At 42.0% G+C, this 25,484-nt stretch overlaps 1 protein-coding gene across 3 annotated transcripts in view; it reads right to left on the reverse strand.

The window, feature by feature from the left end:
• fto (FTO alpha-ketoglutarate dependent dioxygenase) overlaps positions 1–25,484 on the reverse strand; it is a 114,870-nt gene that overhangs the window by 72,858 nt on the left and 16,528 nt on the right. For all 3 annotated transcript variants that reach the window (XR_005442196.1, XR_005442197.1, XM_038701285.1), the window contains exons 2-7: positions 20,922–20,999; positions 19,654–20,680; positions 17,092–17,217; positions 13,283–13,362; positions 12,648–12,791; positions 6,713–6,832 (exon numbers count right to left, since the gene is read on the reverse strand). Coding sequence is in view for 1 of the 3 variants with exons in the window: in XM_038701285.1 (XP_038557213.1) it covers positions 6,713–6,832; positions 12,648–12,791; positions 13,283–13,362; positions 17,092–17,217; positions 19,654–20,680; positions 20,922–20,999 (1,575 nt within the window). In the remaining 2 variants the exon portion in view is untranslated. The remainder of the gene's footprint in view (positions 1–6,712; positions 6,833–12,647; positions 12,792–13,282; positions 13,363–17,091; positions 17,218–19,653; positions 20,681–20,921; positions 21,000–25,484) is intronic.

Raw genomic sequence — 25,484 nt, forward strand, 5'->3', positions numbered from 1 at the left:
TGGGTGGGTGGGAGTTGGGGTGCAGAAATCAAACCAAATCCAGACAGAGGTAAGTAAATGAATAAGTAAGTAAATAAGTAAGTAAATAAATAAATGTAGGGATTGAGGAAGCTGCTAAGCGGATAAGGCAGATCAGTCTCTGTAAAGTGCTCATTTGTTTTCTAAGAAGACGAGACAAGCCGCCTTCAAAGCCTGCTGATACAGTAAAAACACTGTCAGCATCACAGTTCACAGACAAACAAAATAAATTATCCAAACCACTGTCAATAAAATTCCCCACCCCCTCATTGTAAAGGAGAGGTCTACTCCATACTGTAGCTGACAGTCATGGGTACAAAGATAAAAAAAAGTAGGGGGTTTTCGATGAGCTCATTTTCTGTCATAAATGGCAGCAACGTAAAACAACGGCATTGTTTCACTTGCAGTTTGCACAATGTGACAGAAGGTCAATGATGAAGTTCCTCTGATACATTCCAAATTTAGTCATCCACAGCCCCGAAACAAGTTCGCTCAGGTCTGAGTCTATGGTAGGAATGAAATTGTAATAACTCTCAACAGCTCCTCAGCTTTCGGTACACGTCTACACCCTGTTATTGAGAAATAATTACACACATACATGAGGAATTGTTTTAATCATTTTAAATGATAAAGTGCTCCACAAGGAGTTGTTCCAAAGAAGGAAAGATGAGCTGGTGTTAGGTTTTGTTCACTAACAGACAGTAATACATAGTAAAACACTATGAGCTCTGACAACAAGAGCAATTATGATTGGCAGCCATGTGTGCGCATGTCTCTGTGTGCACATTTGAATAGGCCAACTTTATTCTTCTATGTAATATTCAAATAAACTGAATGTTGCAGTAATGCAACATAGCTTCAAAGTAAATCCATGAAAGAGACCGAAAAAAAACATTCAACTGCAGTTCTTTCCATTTCAAACTGTTACTCGCATGTGTTAACTGAAAACAGTGCTACTATAAGAGCCTTCACCACAAAGTGTCTTTTATACTTTCCTAAATGGACACCACTGTACATGCAAGTAAGGATATGTCTGTCCCAGTGTTTCTGTCCAGCCATGTCTGTGTCCATGTATATAAATACGTATGTGAGAAGCCAGCTGAGAAGTGACAGGGTAAAATCTGTTCGTATTTTTTTCCCCCCTGCTTCGGCTTACAGCGATGTTGCAGTGAGATTCTGTCATAGACAAACCTCTGTGGGATTCCATTCACTGCTAGTGTACATCTTTAGGTACAAAGCAGCGGGCTGCATTGGCTCCAGGTAACATAAACGCTCCCTTCAAGCCACCGCGTATCTGCCCATGAAAATTCTCTAAAGGGGTTTAAGCATTTACGCAGAACACTATCAGGCACTGCCGAAAATTCAGCTTACCCTGTTGAATAGGGACTTCAAAGAGAATTGCAAATACCTTTGCACCGCTACATTTTCTCCCTTCTCTCTGTCTCGCTCTCTCTCTCTTTCTCTTCCTGCTTCTTTTCATTTTATATTTCCAAACACAAGCTGCTGCGTGATGTAAAATGTATTATAAGCCATATATTTCCTCTTTAAATGAATAATAACAATAATCTTTGAGTAATTTCTTTTTTATACAGCTCCGTCTAAATAGGGCAAAGCAAGCAAGCTAATATAGAGCCACGGGTAAACAAGGCCGTGCAATAATGAACGTGTGGATTAGACCTCTAGTCTATGTTGTGCGATAAGGAAAAACAGCTGCTACAATCCAGGTAACAGCACGTATTGACTGTCAATGAAGGATAAACTACTGTGCAGTTGCACATTCACACTGTGGACACACTGCACACACACATAAAAGCACATGGACACAAACATATACAAACAAACCCACATGCATACACACAAACACACACACACATATTGTATATATGCGTAAGAACCTCAAAGAACTGGAATATACTAAATGTATAAGCCTATTTCCACAGTATAGAGCTTAAAATGCAAAACAATATGATGCATAAACACAGTGTGATTTAATGTAAGAGATAATAAATGGCTTCATAATGAGCAATATAAATGGTCTTTAAACAGTTTACAGCTTAGTTCACACTTATAATTAATCTGGGTTCCATGTGTGCATATAAAGTGGGTATAAAACTCTGCCTGACTGTGCAAGTAAAACGGCGAACGAAAGAGAAAAATTACTGGTAAACATCTGCAACATGATTCAGCTGTGGCCTCTAGCTTTCGAAATATGCTGCATTTCCCCCCTCATCTGGTCCAGCACGGCAAGCTCTCCAAATAATACATTACAAAAAATTGCTCCCTGAAATTATTTACGGTGAAACGCACAACAGAAACCATAACATTTATTATGTTTTACAAAGCCATCAAATAAGTGGAGAAGGGATTAATTGCCCCGGACCGACCTTAAAATAATTATTGTGAGCGGTGCAACTCTAAACTCCAATGAAATTGATACACTTTGATAATTAGATTCTTGGCACTGACCCGCTGAAGTCAATAAAGGTTATTAAGGCCAATTGCTGTCTAAACGCATTACGGGCTGGGTAAACTGTCCGTCGGAGGCCCCTGCTACTCCAGCGCCAATATGATAATCCATTCTCCGTCCTGGGGGTTTCTTCCCCAGCGCCTGTGTCTCCACTCTGCCATACAAAACCAGATTGGATTCGCTTAACCTTTCCAGGACTTTGATCAAATGAGCTCACACAGCAATAACATTTACATTGACCCCCCGCGCCTCCTCCCCAACACACACACAACCCCTCTCTTTTTTTTACCTCCTCCCCCTCTCTGTGCCTGTCTCTACAGACTCTCCCTACAGCTCACTACCCTCCATCCCTCCGTCCCCGACCACTCCTCAGCACCCACCCTCCACATGCTAGGTCAATAACCTAATCAGCTATCGATGGCGACCGGGCCAGGCTGCGTATGATTGCAGTGCAACCTTTCTGAGCAGGCCAGATTGTTTCCGAAGAAAGTTATTAAAGGGGGGGGGGGGGGGTTGTGAAATGGTCATTAAGCGCATCCCTGCACATACACATGTGCGTGCACGCAAAAGTCAGGCTCTATTGCAAATCAGAGGAGGGAACTTTTCAACGAGAGGAAAAGTGTGTACACTGCGTATATGTGTGTGACCAAACCATTGGGAAAACAGGGAGTGACAGGCTGGGTGAATGGAGTAGAAGAAGACATGGCCCCGATAGCACTTCCTGTTTTGTACATCTTGAAGTATACAAATGTATTCAACTCAATGGATCCCATTTATTATGAAAGTAGATTAATTTCCTTGATATGTGTTGAAAAGATTTCCATCTAAAAGGCTCGTTCTGCTGTCAAATAAGGGAGAAAGTGTGAGAAAGAGACAGAGATAGGGCGAGATAGAGGGAACGAGAGAGGGAGAGAACAAGAGAAAGAACGAACATGTGTGTGTGTGTGTGTGTGGGGGGGGGGGGGGGGCATTGAAATAAATCTCTTTGCATCCACCGTGGCTTTTGAAGTTGTGAGATGAGCAGCCACAGAAGTCAGGAAAGTGACAAATTAGGGAAAAAACTGTACTGTGCAAGCAGAGCTGCTAAATCAATTAAAGTCATGCCAAGTGCATACATTAACATCAATGGTACACACACTCACACAAACACATACACACAGGACAGGAGAAAAAAGGGGAGATGTGCTCACGGGCTCGTCGCTGTCGCTTCTCCCCCACGGTGAAAAGAGGAAAGATAAAAAAAATACCACACTGGTATTTAAAATATTCTGCATAAAGCCAAGACTCTCTTTCTATTGTCAGTCAGGCGGAAGCTATTCATTGTTGCTAGTTTAAGGAAATGTCACAATTGTATGATAGCCATGATAGAGTCCTGAGGGAACATGCAGCTGCGAGCGAGGCAGGTCTAAACGGACTTTAGCACCTTGGATCACAGGGGAATGTAAAACCTTTAAGTTAATCTCCTTTTTCCACCCTCCAGAAACAACCTTTACCTTATATACACTAACCCCCCCCCCCACCACCACCACCACAGACACACACACAGACACACTACACTTTTTGCTGTACATTAAAATACACATAACTACACTTGAAGTTTATTCAGCAGCACATCTCTTTGTTTCTATCAAGAAGCCACATGAATTCATGAGGTACCAAAAAGAGGCGAGCGAGCAAGTGGACTTGTTTTGTGTCGATTCTTTATTTATTTATTTATGTATTTTATCAGAATGTCATTCAAATGGAAGGATGAGCATTTGCATGACAACAGGCTGAGGAGCAGAGAGGGAGCCCCAGGGAGCGACAGTATCCATAAACAGGAGCTAGTCCCCCCATATTGCAATATTCTTCATACGGACTAACAAACGCATACATAGCCCGGCGCATCCCACAACACTGTGTGCTAAATATGACAATAAAGAGAGGAAGGCTGGCTGTTTGTATTGCTATTTTAGCAGGATAAAACAATAGGCTGTTTTATTGCCACAGCGCAGTGTATAAAACAACAGTGTCAATTTATAAACCCTATTTAAAGAGACATATATTTGTTATTTTAAAATACCCATGGTGATATCAAATTTGACAAAAAATAATGCTGTACTAAAATATACTCTGCAGGCAGGAACAGAAAAATCTAAATAAATAAATGGCAAACAGCATCTGCACACAGTAGGTCACTTGTATTTCACAAAATTACACTATACTGTCAATTGCCAGCTTCAAAACGTAAAATATATGCAATAAAGGAATCATGGGGGGGAACCCACATAATTTAAATAACTCAGAGTAATTTAGAGAAATCCGTTTTAATCTAACTGCAGAAAAGCCACAGCTATCAAAAAGGAAAATCTATAAGTCACATCTATAAAGTGCCTTTCATCAGCATATCAGAGGTCGATGTATGTATGTAAATATTGCTTGCGAGAGCAATAATGTTGTCTTTCATCACAATAGCGAGTGATTACATTTATGCATCCACCATTGTATTATTTGTGCGAAGGTTCAGTATGCATTTCTGCAGAAGATATACTTGCTTTCGAGTAATTTGACAGAATGTGAGTAAATTTAATTTAGCTGTTATAAATACACATCAGTCATTTGAGATATAAATATAAAAATACTACATCTAATTTTATTTTCCAAAAAATATGAATATATCCTCATTTTCAAAAATCTTCTTTTATTGATTTCACTTTCTTTTAAATAAAAAGTGGCTCACATTTCATTTGCTGCATTGTGTAAAGTATGATGCTGTAAAGTTTCTACTGCATGACACAAACACAACCGCATGTGAGACACACACACAGTGGATATGGTTTGCTTGCCCATTACAGAGAGACAGAGACACAGCAGCAGAGAGAGAGAAAGACCTCACATTTCACTGATGCCCTTTTCTAAATACAGGTCCAAATCGCACACTTCATCTGGGCCCGGAGGTGGAGCTCCAGATGAGTTTAGCCCCTGTCTACTAACCCCGTCACCCACCCACCCTCTGCCAGGCTGTTCGACTAAGTGAGAGAGAGGAGGAGAGAGAGAGACCATGACTACAGCCGAGCAGCGTCGGCAGCAGCAGTGCTGTTCTCCTCCAGCCCCTGTCTTTATCCCCGCCTGAGCATTAGATGTGATTACTGCTCAGCGCTCGACACTGACAGAGACAGAGAGCTCCCAGAGACAGCAGGAGTGGGTGAGAGACATAAAGAGATGCACAGAGAGAGAAAGAGAGCGAGGGAGAGAGGGAGCGGAGAGGAAAAGAGGAGCACAGCTCTTTCGCTCCCTCCGCTGCTGCTACAGTGATACAAGAGTGCCCCCTGCTGCTTCTGGTGTCTGGGTGTTAAACACACACACCAACACACAAACACACACACACTCTTTGAAATCTAGCTATGAGCGAGGGACTGCATAGAACCCGCGGGAAGGGAGAGAAAGAGAGACCAAGCATGTATCTGTGTGAGTTTGTGAGTTGTATATCTACAGGGCTGTGTGTCTGTGTGTGTCTCTGCGGCACATGTGTACAGTGCAGAGCTGTGACTAAGGTGACTTAATTATGAGCCTGACATTACTAAATGTGATTCCTTTACAGTGGTGTCTAACTAATAGCTGTGCAGCCACGTTCCTCTCTAATAAAACTTCTGTGAAGCTACACTTAACACATGACACATCCTTTATAATGCACCGTGGTTAGACGATCCATCATGTAACTTTAAACACACCCTCCATTGTGAGAAGCATTATTAGCCAGTTGATCACTTATGTAGTCTGCATAAGAATCACAAGCGGAGGCATGTTGAGCACTTAGATAGATAAAACCACTATTACTAAATGAGTAACACACTAGTCCCAAAAAATTTGGTAGTAGTATTCACTTTCAATATTATTTGGGCAAAATGTACCTATTTTTTGTTGATTTTTTTTTTTCATTTTTATTTACAATACATGTGGTTTTCTAGATTTTCAAAAAAGCTATTTAGACTTATGTTTTTGTATTCATCTATTTTCTTAAACAGGAACGATGTCATTGTAAAAGCTAGGTCTGAGGATGGTGTGTCCGTAAACCTGAACTTGTGAAGAAACAAAACATAGTTTCCTACTAAAGAAATACATGTAATTTAGCGACTGAAGGGTTAGTATAGTATATGAGTGACACTGACTTCAGTACACGACGCAGGCTGAGAAACAAGACAGTGAGGCTGCCACGTGACCGGCAGCAGCGCGTCTGAGCAGCCTTACCATCGTCTCCATGAGCCTCCAATTCTTCTCCAGCTGCTCCATCGGTCTGGTCCACCAGCTGCAGAAGCGGGCGTAGCGCTGGCCCTGAAACCAGTACTGCCGCAGCCACTCAAACTCCACCTGCAGATGCACACACACAAACATTTTTTTTTTTCTTACACTGACACTGCTCCTCAGCAAAAAACATTTGACATTACAGCACAGTATTTTATTTAATGTAGAGGAAACTGTAAATTATTAAATTATAGGTTACACTGTTACACAACACTGAAACACTGTCAAATTAAAGAACTATAACTTTAGAATGCAATCTAAATCTGAATACGCACACCCTCCTTTCTCTCCTTAAACAACATCACATTTTTTAATTTAGCAATGTCATTTAGCTTAATTTAGCTGTCTGACTTTTCAGCTGGTAAATATCTTGTTTTTTAATGAAATATTTCAGTCTTCACTGTCATACTTAAATATACAGTTTTAGCCTTTTTTGGTCCATGTAAATTTCTTTCCGTTATCAAAATTGTGATACATTTTATAAATGTTATAAAAACTGCTTTCAAAAATATTTTAAAATGTCATATTTGGAAAATTATTGTTAATAGTCATTGCTTTGAATTGTTGCATATTTGTTATGTCATAAAATTAATTCAAAATACATTCAATTATTTTTATGAGGTCTCTTAAAGGTACAACACAGTAAAGACATATTTTATAAAATACATGCGTGAAAAAGTAGTAAAATACAAATATTGGTCATCGCTACAATTACACCCTTACCAAACACGAAGACCCAGACAAACAGACACACAGTGCATTCACACACAAATATGCATATGCCTATTCACACACACACACACACACACCTTCCAGTCAGCACACCTGAAAACTCCACCCTCTTCCTCCTCTCTTCGTTCTCCTCCCTCCATCCCCTCCTCTCCCATTCCCTTGCTCCGTCTGGAGATGACAGTCTCGACTGCCGAGCCGCTCCCCTCTCCTCCACTGGGAGTGTTTTTGTTTCGTGCTCTTTTGAAGTGCTGATTTAATCCTCGCAAGGATGCTTCATGTAGCCAGGTGTAGCCTATCTATTTCTAAGTGTGCTTTTCCGTCTGCATGTTTGTGTGTATGTACCTGTGTGTGTAGCAGACGTGTTCACGCTCTTGCATGGATCCGTCTACATAAGTGTGTGAGTGACTTTGGGTTTTGTTAACGTCTGTGCATACACTTGCCAATGCGAGTGTGTATGTCAAAGATTGCCCCAATTGCCGCCAACGTAAATGCGAGACGCTGTGAGTTGCCCTCCCCTAAAACGTCCTACAAAGCATCATCCAGCCAAAACAATACACGCTCCATTTCATTTTGACGCAGACAATTGTATAACACAAAAAGCGGTTGTATGCAATGGAGTCTCACATCAAATGGGACTGAAAGAACTATTGTTCCTTTTCTGAAAACTATTTTGTTTACTGGTATTCTATTTTTTTTTTTTTTTTTTTTATGAAATGGCGTATCATGCACAAACACTCTTTATGACACCAGCCTTTTCACCCTGCCTTCGAGCATGGCCGTTTCAAACAACTATAAACACTTTTTGATTTCCGATGTTGTCGGCCAACACATCTTACAAACTAGTTCTAATCAAACATAACCTGACCCTTGGGGTAAGTAGCACTTAGCAGCATGGGTTTGAGGTTTGAAGGTATTTGGGTGTCACTTTGGAAAAATGTTTTTCTAAAGAGATTGTGTTCATAAATAAATAAAAAGAATTAAAAAAATATAAAATATAGTGTAGTTTTGAACTCAAACTGACTCTTGCTTAGAAAAGTGTCATGGAAAATTAAGAACATTGATCTGGAAACGTTCTGCTGCAATTGTTGCAAAAGTTTTCAAGTGGTCATTGCTGTGTATTATGAAGCAAGTGACCTACCGTCCAGCACCCCAAGAAAGTTTAAACAAAGGGCAAGAATTATTTGCACAAACAACTAGAGTAAGGTCTGCCTTGGGTAGAGGCTGTGCACAGAATCATTCTGCCATTTGCTTCCCAAAAGGCTCTGATCACAGCAGGGATGACATGCAAGGACTGGGGCATGTCAGGGAGAATACACAGCCAGTGGCACAGCTCAGCAGCCTCTCAGTCACTCCATACAACCCACCCTTCAAAGAAATGTCATCCTTTATGGTCCCTTCAACACTCTCCAAATCCACTCCCCTTCGATCACTACAGCTCAAACACACAACAAAGCCGCCAAGCGCCGATATCGGACGTCCTTTTCTCTCTGTCAGTCCCTCCTTCCATCCCTCTGATTGTCTGCCTGTCCTTTAGTGAGAAGAAACCAACCTGTGTCTCCACTTTGAGCTGACATGGCTGCCTGTCCCCCACTGCGCAGGCCAGTGGCAGCCACAAAGAAGGCCATCTAAAGCTACTGAGGAGTACTGGCCGTGTGGCATTTAGAGTCTGGCCACCCAGCTGAGAGTTACCAAGAGGAGAACTCTGACTAAATGCCACCTATCCAGGCAGACAGATCGAAAGTGTGTGCAAAAGAGAGAGTGGTTGTTAGGGCTAGTTTTTCTCATAGACAGCGTGGGGGAGCAAGAGGGGAGCTAGTGGCTCCCCTGCGGCAGTCGCTGTCATCTCTCCAGGTGATGGACACACTAACTAAACATTAGCCCCACATTACTCGACCGGCCGCCCACCGTGGCAACTCTGGTGTTAAAGCCAAGTAGCCCCCTTTTTCCCATTTAATGAGGTACGCTTCCACACCTTCGCGGTATTCCCTGAGCGGGTCCAATCAATTTCCAGGCCAGGGCCCTAAGGTTGTAGCTGATGAGAGTGGGATCGATCCCACTCTGCCGTTCTCTGTTTACCTTTCCCCGCCTTCTCACACATTAGCCAGGAGAACTGGTACCCTTGGCTTTCTCTGAGCAACCAAGCACGCTATTTACGCTCATCACACATTTGCCACAGAGGTCATACACAAGCTGGGTTACACTGTACATACACAGATTGTTGGATACATTTCCATTTCTAGCTATTTCAATAAATTAGTCTGTGTTCGTTTTTTTTCTTTCTCTGGCCACAAATGTAGCTAAAATTGGTCTTCCTTTCTTATCTGCCACTGGAGAAGAGCTACTTCATGTTAATGTGACTTATATCGTTAAATTACAGTTAAATGAATCAAATCTTCAAAAAACAACAGCAATCAGAAGACACATTCACTTTTAGAACGTGTTATCCACTGTGATCTGTATCTGTGCAGCATTTTTCAAAAAATAAGTACTTTCTGAGACTAAAAAAACAATAAATAAACCCTTAAAATGAACAACAGAAATGTCTCACATAAAGTGTTAAATGGTAATAAAACTGGTAAATACATCAAGACTAACAAGTTCAAAGTATATACTACACAGGTCCGCTGGCAACAATATGTTTTCAGAAGTTTATTTATAAGATTACAATGATACTGCCCCCACAAGCCCCTCAGGAAAGGCGTTTCAAAGCCAAGCAAAGACCTAAGAGCCCAGGGAGATATTTTGGCCTGGAAACAGGACGTTGGAAGGTCACACACACCTGCTTCCACACAGTTTTCTGTCTGCCAGAACATGTGGGAATACCTTGTCCCTCCCTTCAATATTTACTGTGGGGGGACTAGCATCATTAGATGGGGTCCCTCAGGGCACTCTGTCACACACCCACCTGGGAAGTGACACAGTGGTTTTAAATGAGACAAGACGTTTGCATCTGGGATTAGCATTTCAAAGCCAAACATGCACACGGGAGCTGTGTGGCAATGCTATGTTATACTACCCCCCCGCCACCTAAGACAGGAGGTAAGATTAAAAAGAGACAGTGAGAGGGACTGCGCTTTACAAACAGGTGGGAACTTCAGTTTTCTTCATTTCTGTCTCTGTCTCCCATCAACCCCTACTTCAACTCGACATCCCGCCCCATCCCCGAACACTCATACTCAGATGGCAGACGTTCTGCTTCATCATCGTCAGACCCGCCCACGTCTTCTGACAAGTGTCAACCTCGTCTCCCCCCTGTTGCACCACATTGCACAATCTCCGTGGCACGTCAGCCTGTGCTAGCTTGCTGTTTAGCACTTTTTGAGGAAAGGCCCATAAGGCACTGCTCAGGTCAGGCTGCCTGTGTGTCTCAGGCTTGTTCGCTCCTCGGTCGTCCATGTCAAACACGACCTGCGCAATGTGCACCCGCCAAGTGCCAAAGAGGGCCGCCATCATAAATAACTCCACCAACAATACATCATTTAAGTGGGTGTTCTGCTCTCGTGGGCAACTCCAAACAAATGGCCACATCGATCATTGTGAGTGCCAGGTAGGGTAGTTTTGAGCCCCTGAGAGCCCCCCCTCCCATTACTTAAACATTCACACATGCACACATCCACACACACACACACACACCTGCTCTTTCATAAAAAGCATCCTGTTTTCCTAAATAAACCTGCCTTGCCCTACTGGTAGGGGCCTACGCTTGGTAATCCTGTGGCGCTGTGCAGCAAACTAGCAGGTGTTGCTAGCTCAACTAGCTCAGTGCACCTCCACACACAGACAGCCCTATTGTTTTGCAGTGCTGAATAATTAATATTGTCTACAACCTTTAAACAACCTTACGTCAGACTCATCTGTCATGGCTCCCGCTGAGGGGCCTGGGTGCTTGCGTCGGCTAGGATGTGCTCCTTTGAGCCCAGGGGTGTAAAGGGGGAGAGGTGAAGCGCTATATTAACTGTTGGCCTGCGGCATGCTAGCACAGGCGGCTGGTGGCTCCGCAGACGGCCCGTCACGTTTCTCTTTTTTGACCCTGCTCTACCCCTCAATACCCCAAGCCAGCATCACTGTTGTGTTGTGTCTGAAAAGGGGTTATGGAGGGGAGCGGGGCATGACTCCATCTTTAGATAACATATGGCGAGGCGATTGACTTACGATCCATCACAGGCCAGGACAAATGAGAACAACCTGCATTTCATATTGGAGGCATTAAACAACCAGGTAAGTAGAATGTGGCAAGCTGGCAAGTTCGCATTCTGCCGTTTACAGATTTTTATCAGAGGACTGCCAGGATGGTCTATAAATCCCATGATGCCAAGAAAATGGAAAGGGCATATCAAACCAGAATTAAACAGTATCCTGATTCACACTTTGGCTTGGTAACACAGCATTCCCTACATAGGATGGTGCTGACATTATATCAAAACTGTTGACTAGGCCACAGTCCTAAAGATCACCCAGAGAAAATATCTGTACTGCATTATATATGCATATATATGTAAATCTTTACATATGCACAAAAGCACAATTGCAGAAGTTTGTTCAAATAAATTCATTCAATTGTTAAATATTTATCTACTTTATTCATATGACTAAATTTTCGATATTACATGACAGTTTTCTAATATCTTCTGTGATCCTTTCCTGATGAAATTCTGTCATATCTGCAGACTGTTCTTAGGCATTTTTAACCTCCTTAAAGTACCAGATGGGCGAGGACTGCAGCATCAAAACAATTCAAATAGTGTCGGGCAGGTTCATGACAGAAAAATATATTTAAACTTTCAAAGACTGGCGTGCTATTGTCTAAACTTTATTGGCAAACATTCTGTTGTCCAGTGTGGCAAAGCTTAGTCATCTGGTACTCCTCGCAGGCCAAAACAAACTTCAAATATTTCCAAATGCTGTGTGATTCAGGTCTGCTGCATACATGTTAATAAAGGAAACAATAGGTTTCTTCAGGTTAAAAGTTAATGCCTACACAGATTAAACTGCAAATACAAAGAAATGTTAACAGTTACGCACCCACATGAAATCATACGAAAAGAACATATAAATATGTGCGCAACAATGCAAAACACACACAAATACTAATGTAACTATATAACTAATGTGTACACACACGCGCATGCACATGCATGTGAACACACACCTCATTGTGAATCTCCTCACAGCGCTGTAGCGTTGTCGGCAGCAGGGCGAGCAGGCTGTGGGAGCCTGTCTCTGGGTCAGTGTGGAGGTTGGACAGGGCCTCTTGGCACTGCGACTGGATGTAGGTCAGGGTCCCACTAGAACACTGGTAGGGAAGATCCACTGTTAAACACACAACTGCTATGCAGGGTTCAGTTAAGCCCTGTGAGTCAAAAGACAATATAAAACTTAAGTTTTATGTTTTGCATAAAGCTTCTGAAATATAACCTCCAGATAGATGAGGTCTTGATAATTCACCCTTAAATTTTACTTGAATTGTCATGATCCACTTTTTAATCAAAAAAAATTTGTATCTACATATAACATACATTTGTATTAAATGCCCGTATGTTTGATTTTGAACATACTCTGCAGCTTTATTTTGATTAATACAAATTTATTTACTTTTTTCAAATAAATATATATATTTCTTTTAACTCAGTGATCAATGAATGCTTTAGTTTTATTGGATACATTATTTATTTTGATTATACTACTTTGAATTGTGTCACCACACTCAATATCGTTTTCCATATTACACAATCTTACTGAAAGCAAAAGGGGACTGTAGGCCCTTTTATGCCTGTGGATTCTCACCTCTGCCACTCTGTGTGTGGAGCTGAAGCGTGCAGTGTCTCCAGCTAGGACACAGTGCTGGTGGGTACTGTTCAGGTCATCTGGTAAATACAGGGAAGAGAAACAGAATATGCTAACAATTCCACCAGCAATCATCAACAAAGCAGCTAAGAAGAGTAAACATGAGAACAGCAAAGATTATTCATCCATCAGAAATAACTATTTACTGAAACAATGTAGAGCACAAAAGCGCCGTAAAATAGAAGAAGAGGTATGATTTCAAATTTTGATCATGTGGTTTTAATAAATTTTTTGAAAAAGAAAAAAAACAGACCATGAAAACAAAAGAACTGATAACAATCGAAAAACAGATGAAAAGCAGGGCGTGGAGGAACACGACAACTAAATCATCTTGTACGCTCAGACAGATTGCGCTTGGTCCAGCACCGAATCAAATAGAATGAGCAGCATTGTACTATAATTTTAATTACCAAACAAAACCAGATCGCGCTCAATCTGTCAAGATGGAAGAGCCATACCAACAAACATTTGTCCAATATCACGGAAGCTTTACAAAGAGGCCTTACTGCTGTTTCCTGTGTATCCCTCCATGTGTTTCTTTGTGTGTATAGATGTTTCTCAGCTCTGCCATTATTTGCCTCATACCAATAATTAATTTAGCCATGACAGAGCTGTCATTCACAGCACATGTGCATATTTACAACTGCCTTGAGCAAGAGTACACTGGCTAATGCCTGTGATTTGAAAGTCAAACAGCCAAATGCTTTGGGAGCAAGATATTATTGTTTGGTGGGAGAAAAAAAAATGGTGACAAACAAAACAACTTGCCGGTGTTTTCTTCACCCTGATGAGATTGTGAAGGATTAGGTCTCTGGGCAGAATTACTCTGCGTCTTTAAAACTGTTTATATCCAATAACAAATTATCTCCATCAATCTGCTCTTTTCTTGGCGCGTCTGATGCGTCAGTGGGATCAGGAGGGAGTAGAGGCAAACTCGATAACTGTAATAAATATTTATCTTTCTTTCAACCCCTGCGCCTGCTGCCACTTGTCCTCCTTTTCCAGGAAGCAGGCTTTTAAATATATTGGGTCAACTCTTTTCTCCAGTCCCCCTGTGCATTGGGAGCTGGAAATCTGATTATTGAACAGGCCCGGTGTCAAGACTTGCATTGTTCTTTTTTAACCACTGAAATTCCATTTGGGTGGAAATGATGGTGATTCAATTTGCCTCCAGCAGCTCAGACATTAGCAGTTCAAAAGGGCCAGGCGGCGACAAATGGTGCTGAAAAGACATTACGGTGTCTGTGGTTATACACCATTGTAGTTTTCTTTTAATACCGCAAAACTATCTATCATATGGTGTATGTCACTAAAACACTGGTACAATACATTTTAACACATGGTTTAGTGGTGGCTGCTCCGTCTGTGTATACAGTCGTGTGCTTGAGATAGCCAATAAGCAGAGGACTGCCTTCTTTGCACGTGTGTATGAGTGTGTATTTTATGGCAGTTGTGCAAATTAAAGGTGCATGCATATGTTCATGCTTTGTGCCAAGTATTTAATTCAGGTAGACCGACAAAGCGACAGCCGAGGACTGTGTGAGCTGCTATCGTTGTGCAGCAGTTGGCCTCTCAAGGGCGTACTCACCAAGTGGAGCATAAATCCCCACTGATCCGCGACAGTCAAGTCCCATTAGAATGGTCTGCACAACAGCCCATCACTCTATTATCATGGCTGGCCTGAAACTGACTGTTCTATTGTAAATCTTATCCAGCTAAAGGAGGTCGGCTTCAAGCTCTGTCAAGCTGAATATTAGGTACAGACATCGCTGCTCTCAGATGAAAACACAGCAGTTTCAAAGAGTCAACTTAAGGAATTCATTAAAACCTTCCTATTCCTTACCTAACACTTGTTAACGGCCTATTTGATTTGACAATCTAACTACAGCAGATAGGTAGTCTAATATTCAGTTAGACAGATGTGTTAGATGGTATATGAATGTTTTCAACTTTTTGGATGCCTTCAAACAAATTCTAATATTTTAATTTTGTCTCATATATAACAGCCCCCCTGCTGTCACTATGCATAGCGAATTCTTATTAACAACCCGCAAACATCCTGATAACTAAAGCAACGGCCTAATTATTATCTAGTGGCTGACAACCTTGTCACTGCTGACTCTAGTAACTAGTTACAACCTTGAAAAAACTCAGTAGAAATGTTTATCAAAACACAGATAGTAAAAACAAGATTGGACAAGAAACATTTTCCCGATGGTAACAAAACAACTATTTTTTTCACTTGACACGCTGTAGTCATGCTAATTTACTCCAGAATGCAATCACTTACAACACAGCATTTGATGTTGTATGCCTTGGTAGGCACCAGGTCCTGTTACCTGTAGAGCATCTTGACAGTCCATGTGCTTGTGCACCTATGATATGTCTATGCTAAAAAAAAGTGGACCAACTCTCGACTGTTTTGGCTGAGATTCTGCCTTTGTACCATAAATCACCTGCACAACTTCACATATCATGCCCTACCAGAGGAGATGCTGAATTAACTTGTAGAGATATCACTGTACAATGCAGTGAAATAAGGGGCATTGTATAATTCCTCTTCTTGAGGAAATGTACGTGTTGTTGCTTGGTTGTATGTTTTGTAGTTGGTAGAATGGGCCTTGTGGGCTCTTGGGCTAAAACTCAGCGTATCTCCTGTATTTGGTAAAGGCCTGTAAATCACATCAGTTACATCCCCCTGACTTCAAACTCTGCTCTCAGCTTAAAGCTGGTGTAAATCTTAGCACTGTATTTATGATTTTGACATTTATGCAGAGTACACAGGTAGGGGTTCAGTATCTTCATAAAAAACACTGACAGCACATGTGGTTGTACACTACATGGATATATGTATTTGATGTATTTGCTGTTGGAGGGATCAGAACAGTGATCGTTTAATCACAAGTAAGTCACTCTAATCACTAGATCAGATATATTATCACATATGCAGGTAGCTAACAGACTAGATGAAGGAAGTAAAAGACAATGTATTTGATATATTGATTTCTAGATAAATATCAGTTGAAATATTAGGTTGTCAGGTAAGCGTCTGTCAAAAGTAATTCATTGATCAGATGAAGTGAAGACTGACTGTACTGTATGTCTATCCATATATATAACTCTGAAAGCAGAGTGCTCTTAAAAAATGATAAATCTCCCATTCATCCAACCAGGGGCCCTAACTTCTTGTTCATCTGAGCACAAGCTTCTGCTGTGATATGGATAAATGTCCTCACACTCAGAAAATACGAGAATCCTTGGAAGGGCCCATGGTGCCGAAAAGAGGAGGGTGGAGGTGCCTGCTGCTGCCAAAAGCATTAAGCTATGATTTACACCCCTGCGGCTCGCTGTCTGTCCTCTCCATAGAGACATAGTCAGTACTGGGTCACAGGACTTCAAAAAATAACATTTGGTTTTCTTAACCTCTCTAATGCACACAATTTCATGGAACCTTAGAGCCCCGTGTTGAGGCCAAGTAACCCTGCTCACACACACATACACGCACACACACGCCTCAGCTCCATTTCTCCTGCAGAGAGAACAGAGCATGAGAGTGAGAGTGAAGTGCATCCTGCTGGTATGGGTCATTTGGGACAAAGTACATGAAACACTAAAACACAGGGTAATAAAAGTGTTCCTTCCTCCAAAGTCAGACATGCTTGTGAATGTGGCCGAGTAGTGTGAGCAATATGTTTACATGTGCATGTGTGTATGTCTGTGCGTGTGTGTTTATAGAGAAGATTTAGTACCTCTCATGTAATAGCAGTCCCCCGACTCCAGTGGCAACATCAGGCCAGGTGTGTGGATGTCCCAGGCCACCTTGAGCCCAATCCTCCAGCATGCCTTCTCACCGCTGCTTCCCTCGCTGCTCTCACCTGTCAGTCACACACAGCCCATCTCACTGTGACATCTGCATTTTACATTGTTATTCATATTTAAGGCTTTTGGTTTGACAGTTTCACCCAGCGTGACTTAAACTGAGAGTAAAAGTGCAATACGCTTAAACTTAAATTCCTCACATTTTTATAGAAAAACTTGTTTTTCAATATTAATTATATCCACTTTCTCACAATACAAGTGATATCTGCATAATGCAGTGCTGTAACACCATTGCAGTGACAATTTACCAGCCCAAAAAATAAATAAAATAAAGGGTGACCATTTGAAATAGTAAGGAGTGCAATGATTAAATCCACACCAGCCAAATAATGCATTTAAAATGTTAGCCTTTGTCTCCAGAAAGTAAGAATCACTTAACAGCAGAGCAAAGATGATAAGTGATAAGTGTGATCATATTGGCTGTTAGCACAGGATCATTATGCTGTGTAAGAGGAAATAGTTGGATAAAAGCACTTGATGTTGTTTAGTGAGTGTGTTATTGGACAGTAGGTGTCCTACAATATTCCTGTTTCTGAACCTATTCACTGTAACTTCCTCCTCATTTCTTCTCTCTCCTTCTATTCTTACACAGCACGCTAAGAAAACAAGATTTGGCTCGGCTGGCCAACACCCTTCAGCAAAATCAATACTAAACTCTTTCTGGGCCTCTCTGCCCCACAGCTGCCTTTTCCTTTGCTCAGCACGGATAAATAGTAACTTAATTTCCAGCCATTGTGCTCTGAGAGCCAGCTAATGACAGCACTCCCCAAGGCCTCAGGAATGGTGGAAGATCATCCTCCACGCCGGAAAACACTCAGTCGTGGCAGATTCCTTTGGATCAGAGCAGCTGGGAAAAACACTCAGAACACTTCTCCGGCTGAAGAAAAAAATAAGGTGAGGCTGCTCAAAGAGAAAAAAAAAGCCTCTCAAAGGAAGCAGGTGTCATGCAAAACATATATTCTTTATACAGCTAAGATATTTAATGTGCCGTGTTTCTTTCTTCTCAGGGAACATGTGTTAAAAGTGCAACATTCCTCAAAGAAACAATATCATTAGTCTGGTTCTGGGAGTCCTCAGAGCCAGCCACTGGAATATAGCTCTATGGCGCTCTGATGAGACTTTCCTCTCTAAAGTCTGGAGCTGTGGGGTCATTCAGGACCAGAAAAGATGCAGCTGCTAAGCACGGCAAGGTGTTATGCCATAGTGTTTGAAGCCCGTGTTCACAGGGTCAAAGTTGAAATGGCCTAGAACAAATCACTGAAGCAGAGCTCTGGAGCAGGTGTTTCTGTTTAAGAAACCCCAATGAAGAAAGCCCAGCTATAAAATGTGTTGGGATGTCAGAGCAGTTGGCATTGCACCTGTATGATTCTGTAAAATTCCAATATCAAGACACAGATGCAGACTGTGTAGTTAAAGTATATGTTTGCTGAAATACACCTGTATCTCCACAGTGGAAAATCGTTTTTTTGCTCTCCTTCCAGCCTGTGGAAGGTGAAAGAAATGATCTGGTGAGTGGCTGATAAAGGGACATAGACAGGATTATTTGTTTTTTAAAGGGTTAGAGTTAGGGTTGCAAAGAGTAATGAACAAAAAGGAGCTTCATTAATCATTAGTGTCGTGGTATGAGTATTATTTTTTGTAATAAGAAAAAAGATTATGTATTTTGAATAATATTGTATACATGCAAACTTGACACTGAAAAGAAGACGACACACTTTTGATATGGCGATACTGCCTTTTATAGTTCACACACGCTCTAGAAAGCAAAGTTCTTGTCTCACTGAGATTCTCTATCAACTCGATCAGCAAAATCTATCAGCTCTTGAAAGAGTGCACTTTCCATAATTAGGAGACATCGTATTATCCATACAGTACAGTCTAGGAACACTTATCAAAGCGGGGCTCATTATTCCATATCAGATAATTGCACATCGATCATTTCTTGGGGAAATGATTTAGATGAGATGCAGTGTGTGTGATAAGGTCTGTTTGTTAGACTGCGCCATTGAGCGCATGTTAAGAGCTCAGATCCAAATGTCTGTGATCTCCCAACGCACGTCTGCGATAAGGCTGTCAGCAGCAAGCCAGTGATGACATTTGATAATGCCCTGACACTATCACATAGATAGATCTGATGGTTGCTTCACCAGAGGCCGTGTCTACAGCTGCTACAGCGCTGCTGTAGGGCCATAATACACAAGGTTAGCTGCATTTGATCCACCACAAAGCAACTCAGATAAGTTGATGGGATATTGAGGTGAAAGAGAAAATGGAATCTTAATTTCAGAAACAAATTGCCAAAGACGAGCATGATATATTAAACAAAATACATTTAAATAAAATGTTCTAAAATGTGAAATATACAGATCCAAACTACTGTTATTAAATTAGCGCAGTTGTGACAACTAAGCTATTTTATCTTTGACCCTTACCTTTGTCATCGTGACAGCTATAGCTGTAAACAGCCACTGGCGAATGGCTGATGAGGTTCTCATCGTGGTGCCACCCTACCGCCATTTTCCCCATGCCATAGTAGGGCTCCTCTTTGAGTTGGCTCATAGCTGCTGGGTCCATGTAGTTGAGTAAAGTGACATTGAACTTGACCGGACCAGTGTATACCTGCACAGGACTCGGCTGGGAACAGCCCTGACCGCTTGCTTGTTCTTCCTTGTCCTCAATGTGGTAATCTGGCAAGCTGTGCTTCAGTTGGGCCACAGGTTTCTTCTGGGCCCCTGGTCCGACAGGTTCAGTCTCTGTGCCACTGATGACCTTAGGCGCCCAGCCGGGGAACTTTCCTTCACTGTGTTCCGACCCTGCTGCGACACATGGTTTGACCTGGGAGGACTCTCCCTCCTCACTGCTGTGTTTGGACTCAGTCTCCCATTCTCCTTCTTGTTTTGACCCAGAGCAGCCTTCTTCACTGTGTTTTGATTCAATGTCCCACTCTTCACTGTGCTTGGACTCTGTGTCTCCTTCCTCACTTTGCCGGGACTCCGAGTCCCCTCCTTCACTATTCTTGGAGTCTTCACTGTGCTTAGACTCTGTGTCCCCCTCTTCTATCTGTTTGGCCTCTGCACCCCCCTTCACACATTGCGTGAGCCTGTCTCCCTCCTTCAGCTGAGACACATCAGAGCAGAAGAAGGTGTTAAGCTCCCACAATGCCTTGCAGGCAGCCCTAAAGTCAGGGTCACAACAGTTTTGTCCTTTGACCTCAATGTCCTCACTGTGCCAGGGGATGGCAAAGAGCCGTGTGTCCAGGTAGCGATAGGTGTGGCCCGGCTCACCCAGCAGTGCCCGTGACACGGCAGTGAATACATCTCGCTCACGGACGCGGACCAAATCCCTCAGGAGGCAGCCCTTCCTCCTCAGGGTGAGTAGAGCTGCCTGCACCCGGCCATGGAGCTCAGTGGGTAGCGAGCAGGATCTCCTCAGAACCAGGCCGGAGTAACTGGAGTCCCACTTGAAAACACAACACATTCTTATCATAACTGATCATGACATACAAACAAATCTCACTAAAACTGAATTATAATTTTATTTGCTAAAAAACATGTCTCTCTCTCAGATCTTTAGCAAAATGTTACACGGCGCAGGCCTGTAGCAGCAGGTTAGAGTAGGCAAATGCTGCTGCAGGCCCGTTAAAGTAGAAGTCTAAGCAGCATTTTCATTATTATTATTATTAGAAGTGTGGCTGGCTCACCAGTTGTTGAAAGCCCTGATTTGAAGGTCCCAGAAAGGGGATCTTCTGGTTTCCCAACTCCTGCAGTAGCCTCCGCCTCTGTGGAACACAACACAGTAAAATAGGCTGATAAGCAGGAACCTTCTGCATGTAGCTATAGTGTATTTTTTTTACATGTTTGTGTCTAACTTATCAATTACCCCAGCCTTTTATTTTCTATTAAAATATATTTAGTGTATAACCTTTGGGGAATTTGGAGGCAGAGATGGTGTGGCGGGCAAAATATAAATGACTGGAATAAGAATCTGTTGGGGTTTTTTGTAAAGGGAGCTTTTGTAACACAAATCTCTTATGGCCCTGTATGGCTTACATATGCCACATCCACCGAGGCGCTTCATTTTCAAGCAATAACAACACAGTCTTTGGATACAAGACTTGTATACAAGGCTTTTCCTTGCAGGGACGGACGGAGCATTTGGTGACCTGAATACATTCCCAACCGTCTTGCTTGCCTCACAATAGATAAAATCTTTGGAAATAAATAGGCAACTTCTTTGGTGTGCTGTGTACAAAAACGTCACATACCGGAGAACGGGGACTAACAAAAATAAACTGTTAAGCTAAAGTCAAACCACACAAACTGAATCACCTGGTATTTGAGGATCAAATTCATAAATTAGCTTATTTTAACAAATGATGCTTTCAAAACTGGTAACCAGTCATTTTCATTGACGTCTCACAGTTTTATGATTTTGTGAAGGCTGCCGTGGGGTTCTTCACAACCTTATAAAAGTTGCCCAGTGCCATACATAGCTCCTCCAGTAAAAGTGTCAACCTAGTGGAGGGATGAAAGTACTTTTCATTGGGACGCATTCCATTCCGACCTGTAAATCCAATGGCAACTGGAATAAAAACTATATGCCCACATAAATTTCCCAACAATTTCCCAACCCTGCCACTTCTTCCCCTTCGTTATGTGCTCCTGTGTAAGTATGTGTAGGTGGAGGAGTTGTATCTGTGTGTGTATGTGGGTTAAGAACCTCACATTCATTCCGAACAGGTACACACACACACACACACACACACACACACACACAACACACGGCCTCTGCATGGTGTCTCCGCAGGAAAGAGAAATGTCACCGACATGCCACTGTCTTTTTACATCTTTAAAAGTGTTGTATGAATGGCCTGTGAATCAACTACCGAGCAGTTGTTATAGTTTAAGGAGAACTGACCCTGTGTATATTTCCAAGACATTTACAACAAGCGCCTCAGATTTCTTCTGCCCTAATAATGCCAAAGACCTCATGTGGCACACTATATGGAAACCGGCTGCCAAAATATGTCCTGACTTTAAGAGTGAAATAAAATGTCCAGTTAATAACATTAAAGTGCAGATATAAAAAGATGTGTGTCCTGACTCGAAAGGGGGCAGGATCAAAAAGAGGGCAAGTGGTGAAAGCGTGTGCATTAAAGACAGTAGGGAGGAAAACAGATCCCGATAATGGAGGCGGAAGAAATGGGAGGGCATCAGATCTGAAGCAGTTTGGTGAATTTACCTTCAGGGCTGAATCTTACCTTAGGCTAAACAACACAACACCTGCTGAAAGTTTTCTTAAAGGATGCACATGAGTGTACAGGCCTTCCAAGTTATTCTGGAACAAACAAAAACAGACTTGCAGACAGTTGGAATCGGAAAAACAAAACAACATGCACTATTCATGGCCAGACTGCATTCAAAGGCTGTTGGAAGAAATTGACAACTTGACACACATTGGTGTCAAATTCTAACTCATGACAGAAGCTCAAGATATCAAGGTGAGGCTCTGGGCTAGTATTGTATGTGTATGCATCTGTGTGTATTTATGTGTGTATCTGTGTGTGTTTTTTATCTGTGTGCTGCTGTGAGTCTGTACAGATCCATATCCTGGCATCCAGCTAGTGTAGATGTGCGCATGTGTGCACATAAGTAAGATCATTACTTTACTTTAGTCACAGTGTGCAAACCACTACTGTGTACACAAGCACAAAAGTGCGCGTTCATACTGTGTGTGTGTGTGTGTGTGTGTGTGTGTGTAAGGCTCCAATAGATACATGCCCATCCTGAAAAAAAAAAAAAAAAGCACACAGCCGGGGTAGCGAGCATGATGCCTCAACCCCAATCGCACACAACCAGGGCTGTCACACACGTGTCAAATACATCAAGCTACTCAGAAATTCCACAGAAAAAAAGAAAGACACGAAGTTACCAGAGCCCTCTGAAGCAGATGGAGTCTCTCAGTATCAGAGGACTGCTGTGTCTGTCTTCCTGTCTCTGTGTCTGCACCTGATTCAAGAAGGAAAACCACGAGGCGCAAAAAAGGTCTGCGTTTCCACTCAGACCCAAGAAACGAGATTACCAATCCCATAATAACACGGATGCTTCACGGTAGCCGTGCCAACCGTCTGCACTGAGTGATATATCTGATGCTTTTTTTCCCCCTTTTTTTTTAATCTCTCTCTTCCTTGATGGGATTATTCCCTCAGCCGGACTGTTTATCACCGAAAAACATATTAGGTAGAATAGAACTCAATTGGTTTGCTTTCATCTTGGCCTATAAGAGATATCAAACTGTGTACCATGTATTTATTAATTTAATTTATTCCCCATTTGTGACACTTCAACGGACACTTTCTTCAAAGCTTTCCTTGCAGAGTAGATTAATGTCCAGCGCTTAGCATCAATAGCTCAAAAAAGCCAGATAACTCCGCTGCTGCGGGGATAAAAACACTTCCAGTCTAACTTATGTCTGCCCCAGAGAGGGTCCACTGGACTGACGTTGTATGTGGTATGACTGCTGAAGGGCGACACAGAGTCTTAATGGACTTGTCGAGATTTGACAGATGCTTCATAACTTGTAGACAAAAGCTACAATGCGGAGTAAGCCCTGAAGATGGCTTGATAAGTGTCACCCCATGTGGAAGCACTTCTTGTGTTTTCCAGTGCCCACTTTTTGGTTAGACGGAAGCTCTTCTTTCCATCGTGGCTGGTATCTAAATATTCTTTAATGTGTGGCAAGAGTTATACCATATTTTCTTCAAGACCTCTAACCAAATGGGGGCAGCACTTTCTCTTTCAATGTAGGTGCTCCAGAGTGCAGAGACAGACAGAAAACCTTGAATCTCAAACAGGCCTTTTGCATTCCCGGGGATGGCGTGATGAGAGATAGCTGTGTAATAGAGCTCTGTGTTTAAACAGGAAGCCATTGGTACTTGTGTGACACCCATTTCAGAACTGGTCCTCTTCTGCAAAAGTGATGGTGAATCAACAGTTTTGACAAGTCAGCTGTAAAATGTTGGAGTCAAACAGACAGGACATCAAAGGCGCTTCCTCCCTCGTCCATTTGGCACCGGATCGCAGAATGTAGGGAGCTCGTGTGAAGCGACCCAGGGTGTAAGAGAAGGGCAGGGAGTGCCCACCGCACCAGAACATTTGTGTTTGCATGTGTGACGCATAGAAAGAAATACAGTCTGTAGGACCCTTGAATTCAGCTTGGAACTTTGAAAGTAACTGAGGAAAAACAAACACATGAGGAGCTACTTAAAAAAACCCACTTAAAACACACCCAAGGCTCATCATCTAAAAGAAGTCAAGTTTGTTCCATAAGGGTGTCTATAGTTCGAGGTCTACCTCATCTTCAGGGTATGTCACTAACTTGAACTATGGTGAGATAACACAGCACCTAGGTGCCACCACACACAAATACCTACACAAGCACACACATACACGACCACACACGCAGAGAGAGGTTCCACTTTTGTTGCAGTGCTTCTTGCTGAGTGAGAGAGTTAGACTTTTAGACTTTCTTTTAGAATATGCAAAAATATGTCCATCCTATCAACTGCACAGCCTGAAAAACAGCAGCTCCAGTACTTCTTACAATTTTGGAAATGCCACACTAAAATAAACACTGCAAAAATTAATAATTTCCATATGACATTTTCCTTATGACTTATGACATTTTGTTTAGAGCTACTTGTGGCATTCATTTATTTTAAAAACACAAGCTAGAATTTTGGTGACTCAATGGGACTGGACAGCCTGGTCAATGGCTAACTGTAATGTGTGGGAGCCGAGCAGAGCCGTTGGTAATGTGTAACTCCGTGTCTCCACACTCCTGCTCAGGACCATCCCATGAATAAGAATTGGACAGTGAGAGCCAGAGGTTATTCAGGAAATTGTTGCCAGAAACATTTGAAAACAATTGGTTTTCAGCTACTTTCCTGCTGATACATAAAAAAACGATTCCTGGATAATCTGTATTATGCTGAGATGTAATTACAGATTCAATTTGGCATGTATGTCTAGCCTACATTCGCAAATCATGTTTAATGCAAGGTCATCCATCGAAGCTCATGCAAACAATATGGATCAGATGTTTATGTCAGTTATTAAGAACATAATCCTCCATGATTCTCTTACAGACATATTGCAGAATAGCTACAAGATTTCATCAAATTCAGTTCATCTAATTCAGAACCTTCTGTTTTGTTCTGGGTTTCTTTATTTAAAAAGAAAAAGAAACAAAAACAGAAAAAAAA

Source organism: Micropterus salmoides, unplaced genomic scaffold (genome assembly GCF_014851395.1).
Source record: "Micropterus salmoides isolate LMB-PRFRI ecotype aquatic unplaced genomic scaffold, ASM1485139v1 Ms_hic_scaffold_6, whole genome shotgun sequence".
Lineage (NCBI taxonomy): Eukaryota > Metazoa > Chordata > Actinopteri > Centrarchiformes > Centrarchidae > Micropterus > Micropterus salmoides.